General features: G+C 38.9%; 3 protein-coding genes across 4 annotated transcripts in view; all 3 read left to right on the forward strand.

The window, feature by feature from the left end:
• Nucleotides 1–23,332, forward strand: part of LOC140545582 (protocadherin alpha-C2-like) — a 133,931-nt gene that overhangs the window by 33,084 nt on the left and 77,515 nt on the right. The window lies entirely within an intron of this gene.
• The window catches only part of LOC140550207 (protocadherin alpha-3-like), a 54,780-nt gene that overhangs the window by 24,335 nt on the left and 7,113 nt on the right, over nt 1–23,332 (forward strand). The window lies entirely within an intron of this gene.
• LOC140550211 (protocadherin gamma-A4-like) lies at nt 7,123–9,614 on the forward strand. Its single transcript, XM_072674049.1, has one exon. The coding sequence runs from the start codon at nt 7,239–7,241 to the stop codon at nt 9,612–9,614; it is 2,376 nt and encodes a 791-aa protein (XP_072530150.1). The 5' UTR covers nt 7,123–7,238.

Below are 23,332 nucleotides of genomic sequence, written 5' to 3' on the forward strand. Positions count from 1 at the left end.
TCATAACCCTTTGATGAGTGTGAGAGACAGTACGACTCTTGAGCAACACGGGAGCTTTAGCAATGGCTTACAATCACAATTCATTTAAGAAATACTTGTAGGTGCTGTAACTAGATGCGACATAGTTGTTAGTGGAACTGCAGTATTTCAAAGCATCGCGATGGGGAATGGAGTAATACAAAGTCGCAGATGGAAACACTGGAGGACTGCCCTTTGTTTTTCTTTGCTGTTGTGCTTCGGAGAGCAGGTTTCGTCTCAGATAAGGTACTCTCTTCCGGAAGAGGTGAAGGAGGGATCCATGGTGGGAAATATTGCTAAGGATTTGGGTCTTGATGTCAATACTTTGGCGAACAGACGGTTCCGTATAGTTTCTGGATCAAAGGACGATTTCTTTCAAGCTAATCAGGACAATGGCGTTTTGTACCTTCAAAAGAAAATCGACAGAGAGGAGCTATGTGACGACAATAGTGTTTGTTTGATCAGTCTAAAAATTGCTATTGAAAATCCACTAGAAATTCATCATGTTGTCGTTGAAATAACTGATATCAACGACAATATCCCCAGCTTTTCTGAAACGCAGCAGCATTTTGAGATTGCCGAACATACTCCCATAGGAACGAGCTTCCAGCTGCACACAGCACGCGACCAGGATACAATACCGTATTCAGTTCGCAATTATAAGCTGAGCCAGAATGACAACTTTGAAATTGACACAAAGAACAGTGACGAGGATAAAATACCATTCTTAGTTTTGAGAAAACCACTTGATCGTGAACAAACGGCTCATTATTATCTGACTGTTACAGCAGTAGATGGTGGAAATCCACCCAAAACAGGTACACTTAATATTAATGTTAAAGTTCTTGACTCGAATGATAATCGACCTGTGTTTAGTCAAAGCTCATATTCTACGACATTACAAGAAAACTCAGTACATGGCACTACTGTTATTATAGTAAATGCAACTGATCGTGACGAGGGCTCAAACAGTGATATTGAATATAGTTTTGCTAAAACCTTGAAGCGTAAAGTTCATGACGTGTTTCAATTAGATAGCATTACAGGGGAAATACGAGTTAAAGGTGAAGTAGACTTCGAGGACACAGAGGTATACAAACTAGATATTCAAGCTTCTGACAAAGGGCAGCCTCCACTGACAGTGGAGAGCAGAGTGATCATAAAGATTTTGGACTTAAATGACAATAAACCAGAGATTGAAGTGACGTCACTTTCAAATATCATTGCAGAAGACTCCAAACTCGGCACGGCAATCTCCCTCATTAGCGTATCGGATAAAGACTCTGGAATCAACGGAAAAGTGGTATGTAGTCTATCAGATGATGTTCCCTTTGAACTGAAACCTTCTTTTCAAGACAACATGTATTCATTAGTAACGAAAGAAAAATTAGATCGTGAGACTGTATCACGTTATGACATAACTATAACAGCCACAGACTTGGGGAGTCCTCCGTTATCCAGCATTAAAACGTTAGGCGTGCTGGTATCCGATGTAAATGATAATATCCCAGAATTTCCTCATAGCTTTGTTGACTTGTATTTGAAGGAAAATAATATTCCCGGTGCTTCTATTGTCTCTGTGAACGCATTTGACAAAGACTCTGACGATAACGCGGCTATATCATATAATATCATCAGACGTGATGGAAAACAAAACGATATGGCATCATTCCTGAATATTAATTCTGAAACGGGAGTTATTCATGCACTAAAAAGTTTTGACTTTGAAACGATCAAATCGTTCCAGTTCCACGTGCTCGCTACAGACTCTGGAACTCCACCATTGAGCAGCAACGTTACAGTGAACGTGTTCATTCTGGATCAGAACGACAACATTCCAGTGATCTTATATCCAGTCAGCTCAAACGGATCTGCTGAAGGCGTGGAGGAGATTCCCCGCAATGTGAACGCAGGACATTTGGTTACTAAAGTGAGAGCCTATGACGCAGACATAGGATACAATGGCTGGTTATTATTTTCACTGCAGGAAGTGAGTGATCACAGCCTGTTTGGTTTGGACCGCTATACAGGACAGATAAGGACCCTCCGCTCATTCACAGAAACCGACGAGGCTCAGCACAAACTGGTCATACTGGTCAAAGACAATGGGAACGTTTCACTATCAGCAACAGCGACTGTTATTATCAAAGTTGTGGAGCCCAAAGAGGCTTTTGCAGCTTCTGATGTTAAAAGCATAGTAAAAGACGAGGAAGAGAGTGACATTACTCTTTATCTAATCATCACTTTAGGTTCAGTTTCAATGCTTTTTGTCATCAGTATTATTGTGCTGATTGCAATGCAGTGCTCGAAATCTACAGACTATTCCTGCAAATATTTACAAGATACAAATTATGATGGGACACTGTGTCACAGCATCCAGTACAGATCAGGAGATAAACGCTACATGTTAGTTGGACCCAGAATGAGTATTGGTTCTACTATGGTTCCGGGCAGTAATGGAAATACTCTGGTGGTACCAGATCGCAGGAGACGAGCTTCTGGAGAGGTGAGATCCTGTCCATTATGCTTTTAATTTGATTTTAAATAACACAAACACACACACACACACCCGTGCGCCCACACAAACTATAAAGCTTCAGTCATTTCCATTAACAGACGCCTTTAAGTTATTTAAAATTTCTAAACTGACGTAATGTTTCATATTAATCATTAAATATTAATATCTGAATATGTGCTACTGTTTTTGCATTTTTGTTCTGATTGGCACCTGTTATGTGCAGTATGAATTACTTTGCAAAGACTAGCTGCATTTTGACTTTGCTTGAGATTTGACTTTTACATTGCAACAACATTCATTACAACAACGTCACAACTTCCTTTTTGACTTATTTGGTAAGTACTGTTCTTGTACATGTATGTACATGTCCAAAAGTTTTTATTCTTTTTGCCGATGTGGGCACTATTAGCCGATGTGGGCACTCTGACAATAACGTTGCTATAGCATATAATATCATCAGACGTGATGGAAAACAAAACGATATGGCATCATTCCTGGATATTAATTCTGAAACGGGAGTTATTCATGCACTAAAAAGTTTTAACTTCACACAGTGAACGTGATTTTATATCCAGTCAGCTCTAACGGATCTGCTGAAGGTGTGGATGAGATTCCCCGCAATGTGAACGCACAACATTTGGTGACTAAAGTGAGGGCATATGACGCAGATATAGGATACAACGGCTGGTTATTATTTTCACTATTGGAATTGAGTGAACACAGTCTGTTTGGTTTAGATCCGCTATACAGGATAGATACGGACCCTCCGGACATTCACAGAAACCGACGCGGCTTAGCATAAACTGGTCATACTGGTCAAAGACAATGGCAACCTGTCACTTTCAGCAACAACGACTGTGATTATTAACGTTGTGGAGCCAAAAGAGGCTTTTGCAGCTTCTGATGTTAAAAACGCAGTAAAAGATAAGAAGGACAATGACATTAAATTTTATTTGATAACTACATTGAGCTCAGTTTCAGTACTTATTATTATTACGCATTATCGTTTTAATTGCAACACAGTGCCCCAAGTCTACAGACTATTCCTCCCAGTACTTACAAGATACAAATTATGATGGGACACTGTGTCATAGCATCCAGTATAGATCTGGAGATAAACGCTACATGCTAGTTGGACCCAGAATGAGTTTCGGTTCTACTATAGTTCCAGGCAGTAATGCGAATACATTGAGTGTCTTTGTGAGGTTTACATATATCTGTAAGGCTTTCTGTTTGTATTTTTGTCTTGTTATGTATCTGTCCATTAGTTTATTAAGAATTCATGTATTTAAAGTGAACAAAAAGAACTGTACATTTAAACTGAAGCTTCATGAGAGCACACTTGGTGTCGCTGCTTTACAGCTTATTTGTGGCTTAGGTTTTTCTCCCTGCCTCTATTGCGCATGTACACTCTGAGGACAATGCTTTTGTATCTCGGGGCTGGAGCAACGTTTCAACAAATCGCTAAGTGGAAATGTATTCGTCAATGTTTTGAATTACTACGTTTTTTTTAGTTTGCAATGTTGCTGGGGATATTTGCCTTTTCATGATGACAACTCGGCATGACGCTATGCTGAAACCCTTCCTGTGTTGTTTCGTCTTGTTGTGCTGCTATGGTGGCGTTCTGGCTCAGATTCGCTACTCTATTGCAGAGGAATCTAAACCAGGATATGTTGTGGGAAATATTGCTAAAGACCTGGGCTTTGATGTGGATAAAATTAAAGACCGACGGTTTCGAATCGTTTCCGCGTCAGACGATCGCTTCTTACAGATAAACCAGGACAATGGAGCGCTGTACGTGAGTGGGAAGATCGACAGGGAGGAGCTATGTGAGAAAATCAGCGTGTGTACAGTGAATCTTAAAACTGTATCAGAAAACCCGTTAGAGATTCATTATATAGATGTTGATATTAGAGATATAAATGATCACTCTCCTAGTTTTCCTGTACAAGAAAAACATTTAGAGATTTCAGAAAATGCAGTTCCCCAGAGTACGCGAGTCCCACTGGACCCTGCGCGGGATTTAGACGCTGGAGTTAACTCTCTTCATAAGTACATTCTCAGCTCGAATAGCCACTTTGAATTAGATGTTAAAAGTCGTGGCGAAGATAAAATTCCTTTCTTGATTCTGATAAAGCCTTTAGACAGAGAACAGAATTCCAAACTCCACCTAACCCTGACAGCATATGACGGAGGAAAGCCTGAAAGATCAGGATCTGTGAATATTACCATAACTGTCGTTGACATTAACGATAACGCTCCAGTTTTTGATCGTCAAGTTTACACCGTGACATTAGAGGAAAATATCCCATTTGGCTCCTCGGTGGTAAAACTACATGCCACAGATTTAGATGAGGGTGCAAACGGCCAAATTATTTATGCCTTTGACAAAGGTCTTCTGAACAAAGCTTTTGATAAGTTTGAAATAGATGCTAATACAGGGGAAATCACTGTGAAAGGAGTAATAGATTTCGAGGAACAAAGAGTGTATGAAATAGATATACAAGCATCAGACAAAGGTCCAGTCGTTTTGATTGGCCACTGTAGTGTCGTTATCAATGTAAATGACTTAAATGATAATGTTCCTGAAATAGACGTGACCTCACTGTCCAATCAAATTCCAGAGGATTCGAAACCAGGTACAGCTATAGCACTTATCGGTACATCTGACAGAGATTCAGGCGAGAATGGCCTAGTGACATGCACACTTATAGGAGACATCCCGTTTGAGATGAAACCCTCTTTCCAGAAGAGCATGTACTCTCTTGTCACTAAAGACCACTTAGACAGAGAGACTATCCCTATGTACACCATAACTATAATGTGTTCGGACAGGGGTCAGCTGTCTTTATCCTCACAGAAGACTATTAAAGTTGATATTGCAGATGTGAATGACAATAGACCAATTTTTAGTCAAAACCCATATATGTTTTATATGAATGAAAACAATAGTCCAGGTGCATCTATATTCTCTATTAGTGCCTTTGATGTAGATCAAAATGAAAATGCTCTTATATCTTACCACATTGTAAAGGATGAAAGTATCTTTCCAAACATTATCTCTTACTTGAATATTAATTCTGAAGACGGGAATGTCTATGCACTAAAAAGTTTTGACTTTGAAACGATCAAATCGTTCCAGTTCCACGTGCTTGCTGCAGATTCTGGAACCCCACCACTGAGCACCAATGTCACAGTGAACGTGTTCATTCTGGATCAGAACGACAACGTTCCAGTGATCTTATATCCAGTCAGCTCTAACGGATCTGCTGAAGGCGTGGAGGAGATTCCCCGCAATGTGAACGCAGGACATTTGGTGACTAAAGTGAGAGCCTATGATGCAGATATAGGATACAACGGCTGGTTATTATTTTCACTGCAGGGAGTGAGTGACCACAGTCTGTTTGGTTTGGACCGCTATACAGGACAGATACGGACCCTCCGCTCATTCACAGAAACAGATGAAGCCCAGCATAAACTGGTTATCCTGGTCAAAGACAATGGAAATGTTTCGCTTTCAGCAACAGCGACTGTGATTATCAAAGTTGTGGAGCCCAAAGAGGCTTTTGCAGCTTCTGATATTGAAAAGCCAGTAAAAGACGAGGAAGACAGTGACATTACTTTTTATCTAATCATCACTTTGGGCTCGGTTTCAGTGCTTTTTCTCATCAGTATCATTGTGCTGATTGCAATGCAGTGCTCAAAATCGACAGACTATTCCTCCAAATATTTACAAGATACAAATTATGATGGGACACTGTGTCACAGCATCCAGTACAGATCAGGAGATAAACGCTACATGTTAGTTGGACCCAGAATGAGCATTGGTTCTACTATAGTTCCGAGCAGTAATAGGAATACTCTAGTGGTGCCAGATCACAGGAGAAGATCATCTGGGGAGGTAAGATTAAACAATATATATATATATATGCAAATAACTTTCAGAACTATGTGTTACTCAAATAATGATCTGACATTATTTATCTGTAGTATTCTACACACTTTAAAAAGTTGCTTTTAACAATGCTATAAATGTGTTTCATAAAGAACAATTTGTTCTATACCAGTGTGAAAAATATTCATTGCTTCTTTACCTTCACACATCTCAATTACCTATAGGGCAACCGAAAGTGGTTTTTCTAAGGCATCGCTCAAACAACCATTTGAACCACCTTTGTGTATAGCTAAACGTCGTGTTCCAATTCTTTCAACGCAAACGTGTTTCTAAATGCGAGAGAAAGCCATTTACATGATGCGCCCAATTATGAACTGGTCGCTATCCAAGGTGCTGAAAAGGTATGGTCAGGCTGCTTGTTTTTTTTTTTTTTTGAGATCTTTGCTGAATTTCAATGCTGTCTGTTTGGGCCAAAACTACGTCTGCTTAAAAACGTAAGGTGCAAGCTGTATAGTAACGAAAAATACCATTAGCCTTGGCATATTTAGTCTGCAACGAGTGTTTTGTTCACGAGGTGTCAGTGTGAAACAACAATACAGTTAATACCTAGCTGTAGGCTCCCTGATTTTCGCATGCGCCTTTTAGTTTTACACTATCCGGTGGTGCGAGCACAACGTCACACTGATTTTAGCATGTTTCTTTTGTCTACTTTTGCAAATTTTGCGTGCTTTGTATTGAATTTACGCTTGTGCAAGAGGAATACTCTTTAAATTTTTGTGATCTGAGGTCGAACGACGCTGTAACAAAATGAAACAAAGAGGACGCGAATCATGCCGGAGCTTGGTTTTGAGACTGGTCGTCATTATTGTGTCTCTTTTGTTTAAGAGTGTGGTTTGGGCACATACACGATACTCTGTTTCTGAAGAGCAGAAAGACGGCACAGTGGTTGGAAACATTGCAAAGGATCTGGGCATTGATTACAGAACCCTCAAAGAGCGAGGATTTCGTATCGCATCAACCACAGGAGAGTCTCTGTTTAAGGTAAACCAGGATGATGGAGTCCTATATTTGAATGGAAATATAGACCGAGAGCAAATTTGTGAGAGAAGCAGCTTATGCTTAGTCAACGTAAAAATTGCTCTTGAAAGCCCGTTGGAGATTCATTATGTTACGGTCGAAATCGTTGACATTAACGACCATGCTCCGACGTTCCATGAGAAAGAAAGGCGTCTAGAGATTTCAGAAAATGCTTTACCTGGTTCGCGCTATCAGTTACAGGCTGCACGCGACCCTGATGGGGGCAGTAACTCAATACAACATTATAAACTCAGTCAAAATGTACATTTTAACCTCGAAGTAAAAGACCGCGGGGAAGATGGTAAAATTCCCATTTTGATTCTAAATAATCTATTAGATAGGGAAGCAAGGAAAAGCATAACGTTAGTACTCACTGCTGTGGACGGGGGACGACCCCCTAAATCGGGCTCAATGGAGATTATTGTAGACGTGCTAGATATAAATGATAACATGCCTGTTTTTACTATGGACGTTTACTCTGTCCTGATAAATGAAAACACCCCTGTGGGTACAATGATAGTACAAGTGAATGCCACAGATATGGACGAAGGCTTAAATGGAGAAATTGTTTACTCGTTTGGTAATCACAACAACGATAAATTGTTACAATTATTTCATATAAATTCACTTACTGGTGAAATAACAGTGAAAGGACTCCTAGACTTTGAGGATAAAGATAACTATGTAATCGACATTCAGGCATCCGACAAGGGCAGCCCTCCATTTACTGCAGATAAAAGCGTAGTTTTGAAGATCCTGGACATAAATGACAACGCCCCTGAAATTGAAGTAACGTCATTTTCAAGTTCAATCCGAGAAGATTCTAGACCTGGAACCACCGTTGCATTAATAAGCATTAGTGATTTAGATTCTGGGATTAACGGAAATGTTTTCTGTACTTTATCAAAACATATACCATTTAAGCTAACGCAATCATCACAAAAAAACCTCTACTCTTTAGTTACCACCTCATTGCTTAACAGGGAAATAATGAATGAATATGATGTTACATTAGTTGCCAAAGACGATGGACAACCGCCATTATCGTCCATTAAAACAATTACTGTCCAGATAGGAGATGTTAATGACAATTGCCCAGAGTTTTCTAATAGCCCGTACATGTTTTATGTGACTGAAAACAATTCTCCTGGCACATCACTTTTTTCTGTTTCTGCCTCAGACCAAGACCTGAATAAAAATGCAATCGTTAGTTATCAGATTTGGAGAGAAGGCATTGAAAATAATAAATATGTATCGTTCATAAATATTAATTCCGAAAGTGGCAGCATTTACGCTCTTAAAAGTTTTGATTTTGAGACTCTAAAGTCGTTTAAGTTTCTAGTCGTAGCCACTGACTCTGGAACCCCACCACTGAGCAGCAACGTCACAGTAAACGTCTTCATCCTGGATCAGAACGACAACATTCCAGTGATCTTATATCCAGTCAGCTCTAACGGATCTGCTGAAGGCGTGGAGGAGATTCCCCGCAATGTGAACGCAGGACATTTGGTGACTAAAGTGAGAGCCTATGACGCAGATATAGGATACAATGGCTGGTTGTTATTTTCACTGCAGGAAGTGAGTGACCCCAGTCTGTTCGGTTTGGACCGCTATACAGGACAGATACGGACCCTCCGCCTATTCACAGAAACAGATGAAATTCTGCATAAACTGTTCATACTGGTCAAAGACAATGGCAACGTTTCACTTTCAGCAACCGCGACTGTGGTGATCAAAGTTGTGGAGCCCAAAGAGGCTTTTGCAGCTTCTGATGTTATAAATTCAGTAAAAGATGAGGAGGACAACGACATTACTTTCTATCTGATAGTTATTTTGGGCTCAGTGTCAGTGCTTTTTGTTATTAGCGTCGTTGTGTTGATTGTAATGCAGAGCTCCAAATCTGCAGACTATTCCTCCAAGTATTTGCAGGATACAAATTATGACGGAACACTGTGTCACAGCATCCAGTACAGATCAGGAGATAAACGCTACATGTTAGTTGGACCCAGAATGAGTATTGGTTCTACAATAGTTCCTGGCAGTAATGGGAATACACTGGTACTACCAAATCGCAGGAGGACAGTTTCTGGAGAGGTAAGGAAGTAAAATTGCTAATAGTGTAATTTTAAAATGTATTCATGTAGAGTTTCCCTATCATTCACTATCTTAGATGAAGGCCCTTGAACATACAATTTACCTGCAGAGATTCAAATAGTTGCATCTGAATTACTCGATAAATCATTAATAGCACCACCTTAGAAATAGCACCGCACACAGGAATCTTGTGTGAACATTGCAACACATATTTATGTCTGCTAATACATACATCACTGTTTACAATCATGTTTTAATTAATGTTAATTAATTATTCATGTTTTAATAATTAACAAATGATGGATTTCGAGTTGGGAAATATAAAGCTAACCTCTGCTTTAGCATTGTAGCTGTAGTCAGTTTTTACTGTTTTTTACTCTAAATGTACAAAAAAATGTTTCCTGTCCATGTAATAAACATCGACTTCGCGAGATGTCAGTACAAACCCATTTTATGGTTTCAAAGACATCCCGCCCTCTTCCGTTTGCCCTCTGCGTTCAGTCTACCCACAAGCATTGTGGTGGGAACACGGAGCTTGTTCTCTATCGTTTCTTTGTTGTAAATATACTGGTTTGCGTTTTTTCTAGCCATTTGGTAACACAGCCGATATGCATGGAGTAGTATTGAGATTTTATTAAAACGCCATTGTTCTGTCAGCAAAATGGATCAAAGAGGACACGCATCATGGAGGAAGCTGTACATGAGATTCTCCTTCATGGCTGTTTTGTTGCTGTTTGGGAGAGAGATTTGTGCACAGATACGATATTCAGTTTCCGAAGAGCAGAAGGATAGTACACTGATCGGAAATATTGCAAAGGATTTAGGAATTGATCATAGAATTTTACAGGATCGAGGATTTCGGATTGTGTCAAACACAGGAGAGTCGCTGTTCAAGGTAAACAATAACGATGGAGGGCTGTATGTTAACGGCAAAATAGACAGAGAAGAGGTTTGCGAAAGAAGCAGCACTTGTTCGATAAATTTAAAAATTGCCCTTGAAAATCCACTAGAGATACATTATGTAGCAGTAGACATTCTGGATATAAACGACCATGCCCCGACATTCAGTCAGAAAGAAAAGCGATTAGAAATATGGGAATCTGTTTTACCTGGTACTCGATTTCAGCTCCAGGCCGCTCATGACCATGATAGCGGAAGCAATTCAATTCAAAATTACAAACTGAGTCACAACGATTATTTTCGACTAGAAATCAAGGACCGTGATGATGATGGTAAAATTCCCTTTTTGTCATTACAAAAGCCATTAGATCGAGAGATCGCGAAGAAATTTACGCTGATTATAACTGCTGTAGATGGTGGAAAACCGCCACGATCTGGAACAATGGAAGTACATGTAGATATATTAGATATAAATGATAATGCTCCTGTTTTTACTAAAGATACCTATTCTGTCATGGTGGATGAAAACGTGCCTAAAGGTACGACTGTAGTACAGGTGAACGCTACAGATTCGGATGAGGGCTCGAATGGTGAGATAATTTATTCAATAGGTAATAATGTGAACAATAAAATTCGAGAGCTTTTTGACATTAATCAGATCACTGGAGATATCATTGTGAAAGGACTATTAGATTTTGAATTCAAAGATAAATATGAGATTGATATCCAGGCATCTGATAAAGGACTTGTACCAATAGCATCAGATATAAGTGTGATCATAAAGATAGCTGACATAAACGACAATGAACCAGAGATAGAGGTAACGTCGTTTTCGAGCGCAATCCCAGAAGATTCTAGAATCGGCACAACAGTTGCTTTGATAAGCGTGTCTGATTTAGACTCTGGATCGAACGGAAAAGTTTTTTGTTCAGTACCTCAAGACATGCCTTTCAAACTAATGCCATCATCACATGATAATATTTATTCTTTAGTCACAGAGTCACGGCTAGATAGGGAAAATTCATCTAAATATGATATAACAATACTTGCAAGAGATGCAGGAGAACCGTCGTTGTCCTCGGTAAAAATTTTAACTGTTCAAGTTTCAGATGTAAATGACAACAGTCCTCAGTTTTCTCTTTCCCCTTATACGTTTTACGTAATGGAAAACAATATCCCAGGTACGTCTTTATTTTCTGTGACCGCTCACGATCGGGACTCAAATGAAAATGCAAAAATATCCTATCACATATGGAGAGATAACGGTGGTGAAAATGCATACACCTCATTTATCAATATTCATTCTGAAAACGGAGGAATTTACGCGCTGAAAAACTTCGACTTCGAAACGGTTAAAACGTTTCAATTCAAAGTCATTGCAATAGATTCTGGAACCCCACCACTGAGCACCAACGTCACAGTGAACGTGTTCATCCTGGATCAGAACGACAACGTTCCAGTGATCTTATATCCAGTCAGCTCTAACGGATCTGCTGAAGGTGTGGAGGAGATTCCCCGCAATGTGAACGCAGGACATTTGGTGACTAAAGTGAGAGCCTATGATGCAGATATAGGATACAATGGCTGGTTGTTATTTTCACTGCAGGAAGTAAGTGACCACAGTCTGTTCGGTTTGGATCGCTATACTGGACATATAAGGACCCTGCGCTCATTTACAGAAACAGATGAGGCTCAGCACAAACTGGTCATATTGGTCAAAGACAATGGCAACGTTTCATTTTCAGCAACAGCGACTGTGATTATCAAAGTTATGGAGCCCAAAGAGGCTTTTGCAGCGTCTGATGTTAAAAACACAGTACAAGACGAAGGCGACAGTGTTATATTTTATCTGATCATCACATTAGGTTCAGTTTCAATGCTTTTTGTCATCAGTATCATTGTGCTGATTGTAATGCAGTGCTCGAAATCTACAGACTACTCTTCAAAATATTTACAAGATACAAATTATGATGGGACACTGTGTCACAGCATCCATTACAAATCAGGAGATAAACGCTACATGTTAGTTGGACCCAGAATGAGTATCGGTTCTACTATAATCCCAGGAAGTAATGGGAACACTCTAGTGGTTCCAGGTCGCAGAAGAAGAAATTCTGGACAGGTAAGAATACTTAATAACTCATATTTATTTACTTATTTTTTTATTATTTTAAAACGTGGCCCATGGTGCGCTTGACCATTACCACATGATCCATTTAATGATTCAAACCTATTGGGCACACGGGAAAATGCAAATCGCGAATTTACTTTGGTGTTAAAAGAGTAACCACTAATTGTTCAGTTTTTCGGTTTAACCTTAACCATGACCATATGGCCATAATTGCATAAACCTGAAAACATAAAGAACGATTTTTATATTTATGATAGAACCACGACCAAATCATGAAATGCAATGAACGTTTGACTCGCGAGGTGTCAGTATACAACTACAAACATTTTATGACATAGAGTTAGGCTTATTTTTGTGCCCTCCCCTTTAGTGTTCTGGTACATTTGCTAAATGTAACCAGTCGTGAAGAGGAAACGTTGCCTTAGCTTTAACCTACTTTGTATTTTCCTGTCTGACAATCTGGAAGTGTGGCTTGCTGTTATGTGTTTTTTCGAGTAATACACGTTGTTTTTTTGGTTTTTTTCTCTTGGAATGTCTTTCTGAAATCTCGAAATGGAACAAAGGGGATACTGCTTATGGCTGAAGGCGCGTGTGAAATTTGTCTTCATGATTGTGTCGCTGCTCTTTGGGAAAGCGGCTTGGGCAGAGATACGATATTCCGTTTCTGAGGATCAAAAGGAGGGCACTGTGGTCGGAAATGTTGCAAAGGATTTGGGTATTAATCAAAGAATTTTAAAGCAGAGAGGATTCCGCATCGCATCGTCTTCGGGAGAATCTCTGTTTAAGGTCGATCAACATGACGGAGTGTTGTATGTCAGTGGAGATTTAGACAGGGAAAAGGTGTGCGAGGAAAGCACATCTTGTTTAATCAATATGAAAATCGCCATGGAAAACCCACTGGAGATTCACTATGTAACTGTGGAGATCATGGATGTCAATGATCATGTCCCTTTGTTTTCTGAAAAAGAAACGGTTTTTGAGATATGGGAATCTGCCTTATCTGGGACTCGGTTCCAGCTTCCTGCAGCGCGGGACCCGGACAGTGGAACCAATTCGATTCAAATCTATAAACTGAGTCAAAACGATCATTTCCGACTCGAAGTCAAAGATCGTGGAGAAACTGGTAAAATTCCCATTCTGATTTTGCAAAAGTCTATTGACAGAGAGGCCCTGCAGAGCATGAAAATGTTATTAACCGCAATTGACGGTGGAAGACCCGCTAAAACTGGGAATATGGAAATAAATGTTTATGTCTTGGATGTAAATGATAACATGCCAGTTTTTACTAAAGATGCTTACTCTGTGATGCTAAATGAAAACGCACCTATAGGTACCACTGTAATACAGGTAAATGCTACAGATTTGGATGAGGGGTCAAACGGAGAGGTTATTTATTCATTTGCTAATAATGTTGACAGTAAATTGCAGAAACTTTTTGATATAAATCCAATTACCGGAGAAATCATTGTAAAAGGAAGTGTTAATTTTGAGGCTATGCGTTCTTTTGAAATTGACATTCAGGCGTCAGACAAAGGCACTATACCACATATAACAGATAAAACCGTGACCATAAAAATTGTTGATATCAATGACAATCCACCAGAGATAGAGGTGGCGTCATTTTCAAAGTCCATTTTAGAGGATTCTAAACCAGGCACTACAGTTGCTCTGATAAGCGTGTCTGACTTAGACTCTGGGATTAATGGAAAAGTATTTTGTTTCATTCCAGAAGACATACCGTTTAAGCTAATGCCATCATCACAGGATAATTTTTACGCATTAGTTACCACCTCATCCCTTGACAGAGAGGTGAAATATGAGTATGACATTGCAATAGCTGCCAAAGATGCAGGCCAGCCGCCTTTGTCTTCAAAGAAAACTATAACCGTTTTGGTGTCAGATGTAAATGACAATAGTCCAGAATTTTCTCTTTCCCCTTATATTTTTTACATTATGGAAAATAATGTTCCAGGTACATCTTTATTCTCTGTGTCTGCTTCTGACCGAGACACAAATGAAAATGCTGTAGTGACCTATGAAATATTAAGAGAAAGAGGTGAAGAAAAGTATACATCGTTTCTAAATATAAATTCTGAAAATGGATGGATTTACGCACTAAAAAGTTTTGACTTTGAGGCCCTTAAAACGTTCCAGTTCCACGTGCTCGCTACAGACTCTGGAACTCCACCACTGAGCAGCAACGTCACAGTGAACGTGTTCATTCTGGATCAGAACGACAACGTTCCAGTGATCTTATATCCAGTCAGCTCAAACGGATCTGCTGAAGGCGTGGAGGAGATTCCCCGCAATGTGAACGCAGGACATTTGGTGACTAAAGTGCGAGCCTATGACGCAGATATAGGATACAATGGCTGGTTATTATTTTCACTGAAGGAAGTGAGTGACCACAGTCTGTTTGGTTTGGACCGCTACACAGGACAGATAAGGACCCTCCGCTCATTCACAGAAACAGACAAGGCTCAGCATAAACTGGTCATACTGGTTAAAGACAATGGCAACGTGTCACTTTCAGCAACAGCAACTGTGATTATCAACGTTGTGGAGTCCAAAGAGGCATTTGCTGCTTCTGATGTTCAAAACTCACGAAACGATGAGGAAGACAGTGATGTTACTTTTTATTTGATCATCACTTTGGGCTCAGTTTCAGTGCTTTTTATCATCAGTATCATTGTGCTTATTGTAATGCAGTGCTCGAAATCTACAGACTATTCCTCCAAATATTTACAGGATACAAATTATAATGGGACACTTTGTCACAGCATCCAGTACCGATCAGGAGATAAACGCTACATGTTAGTTGGACCCAGAATGAGTATTGGTTCTACTTTGGCCCCTGGCAGTAATATGAACACCGTAGTGGTGTCAGATCGCAGACGAAGATCCTCTGGAGAGGTAAGACTAAGCTAAAAAGTCACTAACAGTAATTACCAGAACCAGGCATACTTCATTTGATTCACATTTAACACATTTTACAATGCACTTATTAGAGTTGTCCCACTGCAGTTTTGTAAAACTGCTTTTTTTCATTATGTAAGGGAGTTCTGAAAGTTGTTGACTAACTTTGGTTCTGGGGACCCTATGTTGTGCCCGTATTTGCCTTTTGCCTAATCTAATGGACCTGAGCTATAAGAAATTCACTAACACATGTGTTCTTGGGAAACACAAAATGTGTTTTAGTAGTGTGGGATCCATCAAAATGGGCTTTGAACGTTTTTTTAAAAGCCATCTGAAGAATGTAAAACCATTACAACTCGAGAGCCATTTGAATGTTTAAATGGTTCTTCACTTGATTTTCTTAGAGAAACTGTGGTATATGGTTTTTCAAATCATATTTTCTTTGTAATACAACAGTATTTTTGCGCGACCAAATCAAATACCGCCTGGGCCGTATTAAATAGGATTACTTGTTACTTAGCTTTTCTGCAATAAACTATTAAATCGCACGGTGTCAGTGTAAACTAAAATAACGTTGGTGATGCGACTCTATTTCTGAACCGCCTCTTTATTTGGTTCCATTCCTTTTTATACGGCATATGGTCACATAGAAGGAGCATTTTTGTGTTGTTTGGACTATTTAGTTGAGTTCAATCAGAGGTTCTTAATAAGCAGTATTATGTGTACCTAATCTATGGATTATTTATCTTAACTTGGGCGAACTCTGGATTATTTTCTCCTAAAATGGAACAAAGGCGTTGCGCATCATGGCGACTGAAGCTTGCTTGTGCGATACTCTTACTTTTACTTTGGAGAGGGGTCATTGCGCATATACGTTACTCGGTTCTTGAGGAGAAAACTAATGGCACTGTGGTTGGAAACATCGCGAAGGATTTAGGTATTGATCAGAGAACTTTGAAAGAACGAGGATTTCGCATCGTAGCAACAACAGGAGAACCTCTGTTCAGGGTGAATCGGGATGACGGAACCTTACATGTGAATGGGAATATAGACAGAGAGGAGGTTTGCGAGAGAAGCAGCTCGTGCTTGATTAATCTAAAAATCGCTCTTGAAAATCCTCTTGAGATTCATTATATAACAGTTGAGGTGATCGATATAAACGATCACGTACCGATATTCCCCGAGAAAGAAAAGCGTTTGGAAATCTCAGAAAACGCCGTAACTGGTGCGAGATTTCAGCTTCAGGCTGCACGCGATGCAGATGGCGGAGTAAATTCGGTGCAAATATATAAACTCAGTCAAAACGAACATTTTCGAATCGAAATTAAAGAGCGTGGATCGGATCGAAAGATGCCTTTCTTAATGTTGCAGAAACCACTAGATAGGGAAACCATCTCTAGGCATAAGCTCCTCCTTACCGCGCTGGACGGTGGAAGACCCCAGAGATCGGGCACTATGGAGATAATTGTGGATGTCATAGATGTGAATGACAATGTGCCAGTTTTCACAAAAGACTCGTACTCTGTAAAGCTACGTGAAAATTCCCCGATTGGTACAATGGTGATTCAGGTAAATGCAACTGACGTAGACGAAGGTGCAAATGGTGAGGTGTTTTTTAGTTTTGGAAACGATATGGACAAAGACCTGCGTAGACTTTTTGACCTAGATCCTATTACAGGTGAAATAGTTGTTAAAGGACCAATAGATTTCGAGCAAAAAGACCAATATGAGATCGATATTCAGGCATCAGATAAATCATCGGCACCACTGACTACAGAAAAGAGCATTGTTATTCAAATTGTTGACGTAAATGACAATGCACCGGAGATTGAAGTGACGTCATTTTCAAATACAGTGCCAGAGAACTCAAAGTCTGGAACTACAGTGGCATTAATTAGTGTGAGTGATTTGGATTCTGGGATTAATGGAAAAGTGTTCTGCTCAGTACCTGAAAATATACCTTTTAGTTTAATGCAGTCATCACAGGAAAACATTTACTCATTGATAACTACATCATCACTGGACAGAGAGAAAGCATCTCAGTATGACATTACATTTATTGCTAAAGATGCAGGGCAGCCACCGTTATCTTCCATTAGAACTATCACTGTGCTTGTTTCTGATGCAAATGATAACAGCCCGGAGTTTTCCCTCAATCCATACACTTTCTATGTAACTGAAAATAACGTACCAGGTATGTCCATGTTCTGTGTATCTGCTTATGATCGTGATTTAGATGAAAATGCAATATTAACCTACCACATTTGGAGAGATCCTGGTGAAGAAAATAAGTATTCATCTTTCCTAAACATCAACCCTGAAACTGGGGAGATATATGCACTGAAAAGCTTTGACTTTGAAATGACTAAATCATACCAGTTTCAAATTGTGGCTTCAGATTCTGGAACCCCACCACTGAGCAGCAACGTCACAGTGAACGTGTTCATTCTGGATCAGAACGACAACATTCCAGTGATCTTATATCCAGTCAGCTCTAATGGATCTGCTGAAGGTGTGGAGGAGATTCCCCGCAATGTGAACGCAGGACATTTGGTGACTAAAGTGAGAGCCTATGATGCAGACATAGGATACAATGGCTGGTTATTATTTACGCTGCAGGAAGTGAGTGATCACAGCCTGTTTGGTTTGGACCGCTACACAGGACAGATAAGACTCCTCCGCTCATTCACAGAAATCGACGAGGCTCAGCATAAACTGGTCATACTGGTCAAAGACAATGGCAACGTTTCACTTTCAGCAACAGCAACTGTGATTATCAAAGTTGTGGAGCCCAAAGAAGCATTTGCAGCTTCTGATGTTAAAAGCATAGTAAAAGATGAGGAAGACAATGAAGATATATTTTATCTGATCATCACTCTGGGCTCAGTTTCAGTGCTTTTTGTCATCAGTATCATTGTGCTGATCATAATGCAGTGCTCCAAATCTACAGACTACTCCTCCAAATATTTTCAAGATACAAATTATGATGGGACACTGTGTCACAGCATCCAGTACAGATCAGGAGATAAACGCTACATGTTAGTTGGGCCTAGAATGAGTATTGGTTCTACTATAGCCCCAGGCAGCAATAGGAATACTCTAGTGGTGCAAGATCGCAGGAGAAGATCGTCTGGAGAGGTAAGAATGAAAACATAACTGCAAATAAATTCCAGAGTTATGCCTATATCCTCCTACTGCTTATACAGCACACTTATTCAAATGAAAACAAATGTTGTTAGTATTCTTAGTAAGCAATGGTGGATAGCATATGCAATTTATCATCATTAATTATATAATTATTTCAATATTACATACATTCTGATACATTTGTCCATAGTGTTTCACAATATATAGCTATCTAATAACAGGTTTTAGTGCAGCTTCTAGAGTCACTTGGGGTATTTGTTCCCTATAATTATGTATTATGACACATGTCTTGTAGTCAATCCTGGTAATGATCATGCGCCTTGTTTCCTTGTTGCACTGTTGTTCTGGGTTATTAAATTGTTTATAGACATAACTTCTGATGAGTTAAAACTCCTGAATAACTCTATAGTCTATTGTTTTGTATGCAACATATAACCAATTACTAAACTATAAAAGACTGATTGATGATCCTCAGATGCAAGATCTAGAATAAAGGAATTGTTAATGGATTCAATCACAGGTGTCCAGTCAAATCTGCAAAGAGCTAGTGGGCTGCTGAATTTTATTCCAGTCAAGCAAGGGCTCAAGTTCTGTAGCTTAATCATTTGGTCACAGTTTTCAGACAATGAACCACATGTGCTCCCACTTTGTTGGAATGAAACACCTGCAACCATACTGACTTCAAAATTGGACATCAATATAATCAATATATGATTTGCATATATAAGGTAGACACATCATCCAAGGGACAGCACATTTTATTAATAAATTAGGAATGATTCCATAGGCAACTATTTAGAACTGGTGGCCACCCTAAATGCTATGTGTGTGTCTGTGTGGAGATTAGCCTAATTTGGTGATATGCTCAGTAAGGATGGCAGTCTAAAAAGAGAGGCTGACATTATGAGCTACTTTACAGAAAGGCAGGTTGGTAGTAAGATTCAGCATTGTAAAAAATGGTATACTGATGATGTACAGTGGTTCATCAGTGAGTGTTTGAAATGACAGCTTTTAATAGGGACATGTTGTCTCTCTGTTCATATGGCATGTATCAGTGTGTTATTTGATCAGGTGACAGAGTAGTCCTGCTAGATAGTAGTGTGTTTTCCATTGCATTTAACTTATAACAATACAAAATTAAGCTAAATTCATCTAAACATAAATCCCTGAATAGCACAGTTGGTGTGGATGGTTAATATAATCACAACTTTGTGATTATAATCTCAGGAACATACTGAAAAAAAACTCATTTTATAAACATGTTGGAATCTATGAACAAGGATACTGCCATGGGATTTTGGGCCCCATTAAAATATATTACACTGGGCCCCACAAAATACTCATACTAATACATATTTTAGGGCCCCTGTCAGTAACAAGCCTTTAGAATCGCCCTAACTTTCTTCCACTACACGGTGCCCCTGACTATATATCAGTCAGGGGCCCCTGTGGACCACTTTTATGTTGGTGAAATGTAAGGACAAAATAGTTGTAAATATTCAGTCTCATTGTCTCTCTCAGTTTTCAGTTGTCAGTGATTAAAGGTGGGTTTTTCCAACACTTTACAGCACTTTGTTTGTGAGTAAGTAGACCATAATAGTGTGTATGTTATATATATATATATATATATATATATATATATATATATATATATATAGTTAAATATGATAACACACACATAGGTCTTCAGAGGATGTGTTGGTGTTGGTCATCAATTCTATCTTTCTTGGCATACAGCAGTTTCCTATAGCTGCAACTGATATTTTTGTGTTGACCACACTTCAACAATCCTGTATTTGTAAATCTAAAAAAAGTACAGCACAGTTTGCATCACAGCAGTTTGGGCATTCATAAAGTAGATTGGAGCATTGTACTGTCTGGTTTGTTTTGCATATTACATCTTCTTTTAGTGCTACAGTAAACCAAATCCATGCTTGTGATCATGAGCTAGATATACTGTATGAGCACAGAGCTGCTATGTCAACTGCAGTCGGGTTATTCTGTTCTGTCCTAGCAGGTCAGCAGCATTTTCACTACAGCTGCTGCAGTAGCTTTGGTGAGGGAACTGTGCTGTGTCTGCTGCAGTTAAAACAAAAAGAACAATAGGATATATAGACAACATTATTCCATAGTCTTTTCAGTTGTTGCTACAGCTCAGGAGATACCTTTTCCAGCTTTATTTAGCTAACAAAGTACAATATTTAGATGAGTAAAACAACATATAGATGAGTACATCTTATAACTGTGATATAAGATTACTTATAGAGTTTTTAATTTTATAGACTAGGAAAAAAAAACCCACACTATACTCACAAATTTGTTTAGTGTTTTCAAAAGTCTTGGTGTGGCTACACAATAGATTTGTTATTTTGATCAACATTGTGATGTGTACTGGATTGGTACCCAGGCCACTGTGGATGATGTGATTTTTCCATCTTGTCACAGTGGGATGCTTGCAATGCATGATGTGATGATTAGATCTCTTCATTGTTTGCCTCTGCTCACATTTGCCTTATTATAAATTATAAGTTGTAAATTGGCTTGGTAATTTTAGTAAAAAAAAAAATTCCAATAAAGACTAAATATAAGACATCATGTCCAATGCCTTTTGGCAGATAGAGGGATATAAAGCCTCACAGCACTGGGCTGTGGAGCAGTAGAGCCAACTTCTCTAGAGTGCTGGAGCTCCAGCTAATACCTCTGGGATAAGTTTGAGTGGCATTTTTACCTATAAGTCATATTTTATCTGTAAGTAATTGTATCAATTAGTATCAGCATTTGACGTCACTAATGATCACTAATGATGAATGTCATCAGTAGAGGCTGCATGTTACTGCAGAAACAGTAAACAAACTCTCTCTCTCTCTCTCATATATATATATATATATATATATATATATATATATATATATATATATATATACACACACACACACACACACACACTTGGGGCTAATTAGCTGATAAGCTGGATCAACTTTGAGGTAGAGAATAGTTCAACCCAAGATTGCTCTCTCTACCTTCACTGCTCTCTGTGATGTGAATCTTAATGGTTACCAAGGAAACAAAATTCCAAACCACAACCTGTCTTGATCCGGAATAGCAGAACTCATTTTTTTATTTTGAATTGCAGTGTGCTCTAAATGTGAATGTGAATGTGAATGGTTGCTATGATATCAGAATCTCAGTGCAATGTTATCCTCTGTGTTACAATTCTGTGTAGTTACCATGGTAACTAACCTCAAGAGCACATTTATGATTTTCTTAAGGTTACCATGGTAACATCCTTCAATAATATATTGTTCTCTTCTAAAATGTTTGCCATGGTAACAGAATAAAATAATATTATTTTCTGTGACATGGCCAGGAATTAAAAGACACAAACAAAGAAGGAGACAAAAAAGGCTCCACCCAATAAAGCATGTTTACTGGTAACAAAAATCAAGGTTAAAAAAGTGCTGAGCATTTCTCTTCATGTTTTCTCCTTTTCTTTTGCCCATAATCTATCTATATACTCTATATGCTCTATATGTATTTTTTTTATTAAAGCATCCAGTCAGTGACATGCCTTGTTAAAATTACACTGCCTGTCTCTCTGCTATATGTGGGAGACTAGTACAGCTGATTAGTCTCTGTATTGCACACCACTGTGTTACATGCTATCAAACAACCAACCATTTGTCTGTTAAAATGTGTACAAGTACTCATAGCTTTATTTTAGTGCTATTAATTTGTATTATTTTTACCCACATATACTGGTGAAGAAGACTCCAGGTGTATAAAGTGATTTGCAGGCATGGGATGCTTATAGACAGATTGGCTCATAGGCTGCTGTCTGTGGTGCTGAAGTGATAACTCTCTGACCAACTGAGTTGGTGCAGCATAAGCATAGATTTGGAATACACTGAAATGAGGTGTAAAATTTCAAGGTAACACAAAATTCCATTCATTAATCTTTGGCCAATAAAACAAAACTCTATAATATTTATTTTGCTTAATTTGTTATTCTTCACATTAAATGGTTGTCGATATAACAAACATCTGTATAATTGCTCAGAATCTATATTCTGGGCAATTGCATTGATACAATATTTTGGTTCTGACAATGACTTCTGAATCTATGAATACTATAAACAACAAAATACCAGACTAATGTTACTAGAATGGTTTCCCTTGCAGTGTACTGTGTATTGGCATGTTCTGGTGTGATTCTGTCAGTAGTTCTTTTGTGCCAATATTTTCAGTTCAGCACATTAATCAAGTGAAGAAATTGAGCTATGCTTTATGCTTCATGTCAAGAGTGTACCTAAAACTATCCATATTAACTATGCATACATGAAAAAGTTCTTGTTATTAGATTTTAATTGCCAGACCTGCTGGCTCTATGATCCAGATTGGGTCAGCCCAGCAATGCAGTGGTTTAGCTCTTTAGTGGGTCATGTCAATTCCACTTCTTTCCTGCTCTGCTATAAGTAGCTATGTAGCCCTGCTCTCTCTGTCTCTGTCTCTCTTTCTCTCTGTCTCTCTCCCTCTCTCTCTCTCTCTCTCTCTCTCTCACACACTCTTGCTCTCCGTCAGCATGGATACTATATTAGATATGTCTGGCTTATATGACTTATGCCTATTTACAACACTG

The sequence above is a fragment of the Salminus brasiliensis genome, chromosome 2 (assembly GCF_030463535.1).
Source record: "Salminus brasiliensis chromosome 2, fSalBra1.hap2, whole genome shotgun sequence".
Classification (NCBI taxonomy): domain Eukaryota; kingdom Metazoa; phylum Chordata; class Actinopteri; order Characiformes; family Bryconidae; genus Salminus; species Salminus brasiliensis.

Coding starts and splice junctions, on each gene's coding strand:
- LOC140550211 (XM_072674049.1), top strand. CDS start 7,239: ATGAAACAAAGAGGACGCGAATCATGCCGGAGCTTGGTTTTGAGACTG.